The sequence below is a fragment of the Nannospalax galili genome, unplaced genomic scaffold (genome assembly GCF_000622305.1).
Source record: "Nannospalax galili isolate Female #2095 unplaced genomic scaffold, S.galili_v1.0 scaffold279, whole genome shotgun sequence".
NCBI classification, from domain to species: Eukaryota; Metazoa; Chordata; class Mammalia; order Rodentia; family Spalacidae; genus Nannospalax; species Nannospalax galili.
Genome location: NW_008343971.1, coordinates 3,163,888 through 3,172,522, shown reverse-complemented (window position 1 = coordinate 3,172,522; position 8,635 = coordinate 3,163,888). Strand labels below are relative to the sequence as shown.

At 51.8% G+C, this 8,635-nt stretch overlaps 1 protein-coding gene across 2 annotated transcripts; it reads left to right on the top strand.

Annotated features, from left to right (window-relative positions):
* The first annotated feature begins 237 nt into the window (after window positions 1-237).
* Sftpb (surfactant protein B) lies at window positions 238-8,273 on the top strand. 2 transcript variants are annotated; one of them, XM_008840293.1, is made up of 10 exons: window positions 238-301; window positions 600-727; window positions 1,284-1,355; window positions 1,693-1,818; window positions 2,433-2,597; window positions 2,816-2,905; window positions 5,266-5,380; window positions 5,668-5,828; window positions 7,384-7,464; window positions 8,211-8,273. In XM_008840293.1, the coding sequence occupies exons 1-10, from the start codon at window positions 238-240 to the stop codon at window positions 8,271-8,273; spliced, it is 1,065 nt and encodes a 354-aa protein (XP_008838515.1). The 2 variants fall into 2 exon arrangements, with proteins under 2 accessions (XP_008838515.1, XP_008838514.1); XM_008840292.3 differs by having other exon boundaries at window positions 5,197-5,380.
* Window positions 8,274-8,635: the final 362 nt, after the last annotated feature.

Sequence of the window (8,635 nt, the reverse complement as noted above, 5' to 3'; positions counted from 1 at the left end):
TAACCTTGAAAAGATAGGGAGTCGGTCCAGGGGAACTGGGGAAGGGGGAAAAGGGCCTCAGCCAGGACAGGGGAGGTGTGTAGAAATGTCCCTGTTGAGAAAAGACAGGATCAAAACACTTGGAGGGCTCTCAGGACACAAGCAAACACTGAGGTCAGCCTGCTCCCACGGATCCCAGCCCTCTACCCCGCTATAAGAGGCCCTGTCCTAAGCCCAGTGCCAAGATGTAGAGGGGCTATGGCCAAGTCACATCTGCTGCAGTGGCTGCTGCTGCTGCCCACACTTTGGGGCCCAGGTGCGGGTGAGTCTCCCAGCCTCCTTCACAGAGGCATCTCCACCACTTACAGAGCTAGCTCTGTCCCACAGCAACCCTAATCTGCACATAATCCCGAATTTAAAGACAAATCAGCAGAGGGCCAGAGCTGTCCTGGGGCCTGTCCAAGGTCACAGTTAGAGGATAATGGACCAGGAGGACCCAGAGTTGTCTAACATGAGTAATGGCCATGCATTTGCAGTAAAACTGGGCTGGAGGCTGGGGAAGTCAGGATTTCAGATGCAGCCTGAATCCTGATTAAAGTTGGTCTGACCCCAAATTGTAGCTGTCGGAACAGCCTCACCTCTGGACTGCACACAGGGCCCAAAATTCTGGTGCCAAAACTTGGAGCAAGCGATGCAATGCAGAGCTCTAGGGCACTGCCTACAGGAAGTCTGGGGACATGTGGGAGTTGTGAGTACCACCTAAGGATGCACTGGGGATCTGAGAGGGATGGTGAAGTTGGGCTCCAAATGGGCCTGAGGAGAATGAGTCTGCCATAGGGGCTGGGATGACATGAAATGGTACAGCATAGAGTGGGGTGGACAGGATGGGATGGGATGAAAAGGATGAAATGTGGTGACAAAAAAATGGAAAGAGAGGAATGGGATAGGATGACAAAATGTGGGATAGAGTAGGATGAACTGAATCGATGGATGAGTTGGGTAAAATGACGTAGGATGGGATGGAATGGGTGGATGGCTTAGATGGATAAATGGGATGGATGAATGGGATGGATGGGGTGGGTGGGTTGGATAGGATGGGATGGGTGGGATGGATGGGACGAATGGGATGGATGGGATGGGATGCAGTGGAACAGCTACAGTGGAATGGAATGGAATAGAATTTGTGCAGTGGGGAGCATACCTACACCTTGGAGGGACCTACCAACCTGTGCCTGAGGCATCCTCACTTCCTGGAGCTGGGAACATACCCCCAACTCATATGTCCCTCGGGGTTCTCTTCCCAGGATGACCTGTGTCAAGAGTGTGAAGACATTGTCGGCCTCCTCACAAAGATGACCAAGGAGGTGATTTTCCAGGTAATGGAGTCTAGATCCTAGATGAAGTCTGGGGAACGAGAGACAAGGGGCAAAGCAAAGGAATCGGCCTCCTAAAGGAGTATTTCCAGGTGGGGTCCCCACACTCCTCCAGCACAGAAGCAGGTCCACAAGACTGAACTTAGCTAAGCCAGAGATGTCTTTCCTGAGAGGAAGAGGCCCTGCGTGAGCCTAGCTACTGAAATCCTTGGCACTCCCAAAATGCCAGCGTCTTGGAAGAAGGGGTCCGGGGTGCCCTGTGGCAGCCTTGTATCAGGGGACTCTGGTGGGGTTAGATTTCACAGAGGCCAGGATGACTGTCTCCCCACTGTCTTCCCAGGACACAGTCCGGAAGTTCTTGGAGCAAGAATGTGATATCCTCCCCTTGAAGCTGCTTGTACCCCGGTGTCGCCAAGTGCTTGATGACTACTTGCCTCTGGTTATCGACTACTTCCAGAGCCAGATTGTAAGGGTCCCAACCTGCCTGTCACATCTGCTACATAGCTCCTGTGCCTGAGTGACCAGTTATTCCTATCTCCTGTATTACAGACAGACAGACAGACAGACAGATGCACACACACACCAGCCAGACACACACACACAGCAACCCCCTATACACAGCATCTTCTCCCCCAAAAGCACACACACACACACACACACACACACACACACACATACATGCACACATGCCACCCAAGACATACACAGACACCCTGCCCACTACCATCACAGGAAACTGGGAACCTTCTGCCAGGCACCCAGATCAGAGCTTACCTGCTCAGCAACACACTACAGTCACTCAGACACACACCCTCACACATATGGCCCCATTCTTATTTATTCTTACATAATATGGTCACACACATTTACACTTTCCCAAACACCTGCCCCAAGTCCCTACACAACCCCATCTCTGCCTTTGCTCTCCCCTTTCCCTAGAGTCCTGAGACACAGCACCCCCAACTGGCCTACTCCCCATTGTTCCAGACTCAAAGATTGTGACCCTTGTTCCTGAAAATAACCTGGAGAGAAAGGGGTTTTCTCCTGATCCTAACATCCCTTACCTGTTCTATACCCTAGAGTCCAAAAGTCATCTGTAAGTATGTGGGCCTATGCCCACTTGGACAGGCCAAGCCAGAGAAGGAGCCAGGGATGAAGGGTGTTCTGCTGGACCCTGTACTGAACAAGCTGGTTCTTCCTTCTCTACCCGGAGACCTCTTGGCAAGGCCTGGCCCTCATACACAGGTAAAGGAGGCCTTCCACAGCCATTTGTCAGGGCTTAGGGGGTCCAGAAGGCTAGAGCAGACACATGAGCACTGGGAGGAATGGAGGCTTCTTAGAGGGAAAGAAGCTCCAGGCAGGGCCTAAACTAAGAGGCAGGGACAGTGAAAAGGAGTGGGAAAGGCAAGGCCTGGAAGACACCTCCCAGCAGCAGCCCCATCTCCACCCACTTTTCTCCCCAGGATCTCTTGGAGCAGCAGTTTCCTATCCCCCTGCCCTTCTGCTGGCTCTGCAGGACTCTGATCAAGCGGGTCCAAGCTGTGATCCCCAAGGTGAGGCATCAGTGTCCAGGACCACACAAAGCTCTGGAGGGCTCTCCCATAGCTACACCTTTCCCCACCTCAACTCACCTTGAAAGCTATGAGAAGTTAGATGGGGAGCCACCCATGTATTGCCCCCACCCAAGGAACCTTAAGGCTCAGGCATGGGAGAAGCGGTCAGGCCCAGCCTTCTCCAGCAGCTTATCATCTGAAGACTAAGAATCCCTAGTTGTTGCTATAGAAAAGATGTATTCATTTCTCAAAAGTAGGCTCCCATCCCTGTGGCCTCCAAATCCATGCTGACTTTGCTAATGGCCCCTTCAGCCCAGTATTACCCTTCCCCCGATGGCCATGCCCTCATCAACATGGGATCCTGCAGGGCATGTGATCACTGAGGCTCACAGCAGAGGACAGGGTCCAGCTTTCTCAAAGCCTATGCTGTGGAAGGACCTTTCAGATTACAAAACCTGTAAAGGGTTCACACAGATGAAATGATGAGTGTTAGACAGGTGGGCCAAGGCGGGGCTCTGAGGGGATAATGATTAAACTAAGACCTGGGGTCCATAAGGCCCTAATGGGCCAAGGGTATCCATCAATCAAAAATGAGCTCAGAGGGCTAGGGAGATGGCTCAGTGGATAAAGTTCTTTTTGTGCAAACATGAAGATGTAAGCTCAGATCCCCAATACCCATTTAAAGAGCCGAGTGTAGCAGTTCACAGGAGATCCCTGGAGCTTGGTGGTCATCCAGTCTAGCCAATCAGTTGAACTCCAGGTTCAGTAAGAGAATTTGTCTTAAAAAATGAAGCAGAAAGCCTGGAGAGATGGCTCAGTAGTTAAGAGTGCTTGCTGCTGTTCCAGTATCCATGTTGGGTGGCTACAACTGTGTGTTACTCCAGCTCCAGTGCCGTAATCTAGGCTTCCTGGGCACCTGCACACATGTGGCACACACACACACACACACACATACACACACACACACACACACACACATACACACAAATAAAAATAAATCTTAAAAAATATAAGCCAGGCATATTGGAACACTCCTTTAATCCCAGCACTTGGGTGGCAGAGGCAGGTGGATCTCTGAGTTTCAAGCCAGACTGATATACATAGTGAGTTCCCGGCCAGCTGGGGCTACAGGGAGACACTGTCTCAAAAAACCAAAATAATAATAATATGGTAAATGACCAAAGACGCCTAACATTGACCTCTGGCCTCCACACACTTGCACATATATATGCACATAGACACAAACATGTAACCATATACAGGTAAAAAAAAAAAAATAAAAGATAGCCATATTAACATGAGCATCATTGGCTGAAGACCAGATAGAGAGTCAAAGGCATGGGCAGGACCATCAAAGGACAGTATGTGGAGATAGCAGCAGAAGTGTTGAGATGGCCAGCAAGGTGGGGGACCGTAGTGTGGTGCCAGGGAAGCCTGGAGAGGACAGTGTTTTGAGAAGGAGGGCATTCCCCTGAGCAGAGAACTGCTGAGCCACCAGTCAGGATGATGGCAGGGCAGTGCCAACCTGTTCCAGAAGGGGGAGAGGCACTGGGAGGCCTCCTAAGATCAACAGTCATTTTAACGTGTACCAGTCAGCATAGGTGAGAGCGAGGGTAAGGCTGGGGAGATACTGATTGAGGTGGCCCAGGGGTGAGACCCGGTTCACCAGTGAACAACCTGGGCACTGACAACAAAGACTGGTCACCAGTATCACCATAACAGGAGAGGAACCACACACATGTGGGTAAATTTGGTGGAGAGTTCCATTTGGGAGGTATCACATCCCAGGGTAGGTACCCTCTCCTGGCACTGGAGCCAACTTGTCACATGTGTGACTAAATAAAGGCATAAAGGAAGAAGTCCCATGCCTGTGAAGTCACATGCCTCGTTGCCCTTCAACTTAGAGGTTGTTTGGAACTGAGGTGAGGTGGGCAAATGGCTGCCTTTCCCCGAGTGGTTCCTAAAGCTTTGAGAGCCAATGGGAGGAGCTATCTGTCTCCCTGATGCTCAGAAATAGTAGGGCTGCCTTGGGCCAGGAGATGAGCTTCTAGCAGCCCTGGCCTTCTGTCCTTTCCAGCGAGTCTAGAGCTTTTGAAGTTAGATCTAGGTCTGGTACTCTCTCAGTGACTCCAGGCATGCCTCTTGGGTCCTCTGTACTCTGGATGCTCAGTGGCCTATCTGTGAACAGCACTTACTCTCCCTCCTTGAAGTGAGTGAAGTGATGTGTGGTAGGCACTTGAAAGCCTACCAGAGGAAGGTCCCACGTTGCCCTCTCTCCACCTCCACCCCAGGGTGTGCTGGCTGTGGCTGTGGCCCAGGTGTGCCACGTGGTACCCCTGGTGGTGGGTGGCATCTGCCAGTGCCTGGCTGAGCGCTACACAGTCCTCCTGCTGGATGCGCTGCTGGGCCGTGTGCTACCTCAGCTGGTTTGTGGCCTTGTTCTCCGATGCTCCAGTGAGGACGCTCTTGGCCCAGGTGAGCCTACTGTTACCACCCTCAACCCCTGCTACCCTGCTTCCTTGGTCCTGAGAGAGCACCTCTCCCCAACCCATGTCCCTACAATGCATGGGGGCTGGGGGGGTTGACAAGGTGGGGGACAGGAGCCAACACTTCTAAAAGATAGCTTTTGGGGGAAGTTTAAGGCAGTCTTACTATGTAGCTCAGACTGGCCTCAAATTTGGGGTGAGCCTCCTGCCTCGGCCTCTCAAGTGCTGGTATTACAGGTATATGCAGTGGCATAATTTTGGCTGTTTTCTCATTAGCCCTCCCCGCTCTGGGGTCCCTGACAAAAGAATGGCCACAAGAAGACCCGGAGTGCCGCCTGTGCATGACTGTGACCACCCAGGCCTGGAACACCAGTGAGCAGGCTATGCCACAGGCAATGCACCAGGCCTGTCTCCGCTTCTGGCTGGACAGGCAAAAGGTACAAGGTGGCCACACAGGGAACACAGGACCCAGGTGGTCACACAGGGAACGCAGGACCCAGGGTCTGTGGGTGGTGAAGGGTGGTGAAGGCTTTGCAGCCAGAGACACATGTAACAGACTGGACTGGAGCCCCGTCAGGTAGACAGAAGTGGGTCAGACAACAGCGGGACTATCACAACTGTAACTTGTGGCAAAACCTGCTAAGAGTCAGGCTTGGAAAACATCTCTGAACCCAAGGTTCTGGGTTGTGGAGGACCACCAGGCCTTCTTCATGGATAAGGGCACAACCGGGCCTGTCAGTCCCAGTAAGGAAGCCTTACACTGTCCTTTCTTGGCCCTACTCAAGGGTGTACTGGTCATGCTGTGACTCCAATGTGCTATGTGGTACCACAGTGATGGGTGAATCTGACATTGCCTGGTAGACACCAGATGAACAAGATCAGGGCCAGCTGGAGCAGGGAAAGTCTGGCCTTCTCCCAAGTCCTGCTCTCGTCCCCATCCCACTCTGCTCACTGATTCAGATGAGAAAAGTCCACCTGCAAGGGGAGGGCTGGAATTCGGGTGTGGTGGCACTTGCCTATAATTCTAACACTTAAAAGGCAGAGTAAGGAAGAACAGGAGCTCAAGGCCAGCCTCAGCTACATAAATAATGAGTTCAAGGTCAGCCTGAGTTACATAAAGATTATATTTAAAAAATTTTTTTTAAGCTGGGCATGGTGGCTCATACCTTTAATCCCAGCACTTGGGAGGCAGAGGCAGGAAGATCTTTGTGAGTTCAAAGCCAGCCTGGTCTACGTTGTAAGTTCCAGGCCAGCTGGGACTATAGGGAGACCCTGCCTCAAAAATACCCCCCAAAAAAACAAAATTTAAAAAGAGGGCTAGTGAGCTGCCTCAGTGGACACTGCTGCCAAGCCTCATGACCTGAGTTCAAGCCCCAGGGCCCACATGATGGAAGAGAACTAACTCCCTTAAGCTATCCTCTGACTTCCACACATGTGCACACAGACATAGACACACATACATACATACATACATACATACACACACACACTAAAATGTAATTTTTTAAAGAAAGCCTAGACTGAAATGTTCTAGAAGATCCATCAGTACTGAGTTGTTGACAGTAAATTCCCCTGTTGAAGTTTTTTTCTGTTTTTTGTTTTTTAGGTAGTCCAGGCTGACCTTGAACTTCTTCTGATCTTCCTGCCTTCACTTCCTGAGTGCTGAGACTATAAGCATCCACAGGGTTTAACCCCAGGGCTTCATACATGCCAGACAAGCACTCTACCACTGAGCACATCCCAGCTCCAAGTGAGATGATGTTCTGAGGCCCTCAGTTGATCTCTTCTCAGGAGGCAGCCAGGATGCCCTGGCTTTCCCTACAGAAACCTGTTTCAGCCCTCCAGTCTTTAGTAGGAGTCATGGTCAGTCAGAGGTGCTCCTTGGTGCTGACTGCTGGTCCTGCACTCATGGTCCAGAGGGAGTGACCCAGGGAGATGGAAAGGCAGGACTAAAGGAAATCCCAGGTCTACTGTGTGCCTGTCTTTCCTCAGTGCGAGCAGTTTGTGGAGCAGCACACGCCCCAGCTGCTGGCCCTCGTGCCCAAGAGATCGAATGCCCACACCACCTGCCAGGTACGCCTACCCCTCCAGCTGGTACTAGGACTTCCCTCTGCTTTCAGAGCTCCACTATCTCTGGTCCATGATCTTCAGATGCCCCACCCTTCCTGATTCAGGCCACCCCAGATGCAGCTGCCCAGGACTAACTGTCCCCATGTTTGCTTATAAAAAAGGCCGTGGTCCTGGAGAGTTGGCTCAGCAGTTAAGATCACTGACTGCTCTTGCAGAGGACCCGGGTTCGATTCCCAGCACCCACATGGTGGCTACAAACCGTCCTTAACTCCAGTTCCAGGGGAATCCAAATGCTGACCTCCGCGGCATTGCACAACATGGGTGCACTCACATACATGCAGGCAATACACTTGTACATATATATTTTATATATTATATGCACCTTGGTCTCAGAGTACCAAAGAAATAGCACAACAGAATGGAAGAGGAACAGTATGGAATGGGACAGCCAGCCTGAGTTTGTGGTTTGGTGCTCATTAAGGGATGGGATGGGGCTGTTCACTGACCAATGTATGTTCAGTGGTGGGGCTATAGAGTAGGGTGGGTATCCAACCTCTTCATCTCTAAGTCCCAGAGGCCCATGGCTTGGAAAGTGGCACAATGGGTCTCTAGGGTCACACCAAGAGTACCCACTACACAGCAGGTGAAATGAGAGCTGCTCCTCTGGGATGCAGCATGGGGGTGGGGGTCCTCCATGCCCCTTCAGACATAAGCATGGAGAGCAGAGGCTCCAGTGCTGTTTCTGACAGGCCCTGGGAGTGTGTGCAGCCTCCGCCAGCCCTCTGCAGTGTTTCCAAAGCCCGCACCTCTGAGGAGAGCTCAGCCTCCAGGTGAGTCCCACCTTACCTGGGGATAAGGGCAGATACTGGCTTATGAAGGTGTCAGGGCAGCACGTCTACTTGCCCCTTCTGTGGACTAGTACATCCTACCTTTCCCAGGCACAGCTCCCAGCTCCTGAGGGCCTCCAGTACCACATTCAAGAAAAAGCCCTTTTTCTGGACCCATGGTCACTCCCTGCCACCTCACACGATCGCAGCCCTCCTTAGCTCCTACTGAAGATCTCCTCTTCAGCTCCCTCACCTCTGAACTGGCTGACCTTGAGGATCTCACATGTTCAAGCTGAGGCACCATTTCTTGGACCTCAGGAGAAGTCACATTTCACTGTCCAAGCTGT

Excerpts from the sequence above, each read along its gene's own strand:
- Sftpb (XM_008840292.3), top strand. The coding sequence starts at position 238 with ATGGCCAAGTCACATCTGCTGCAGTGGCTGCTGCTGCTGCCCACACTT. Across the intron at positions 1,819-2,432 it reads ACTACTTCCAGAGCCAGATT|AGTCCAAAAGTCATCTGTAA; the intron begins GTAAGGGTCCCA and ends TCTATACCCTAG. Across the intron at positions 2,906-5,196 it reads TCCAAGCTGTGATCCCCAAG|GGTGTGCTGGCTGTGGCTGT; the intron begins GTGAGGCATCAG and ends CCTCCACCCCAG.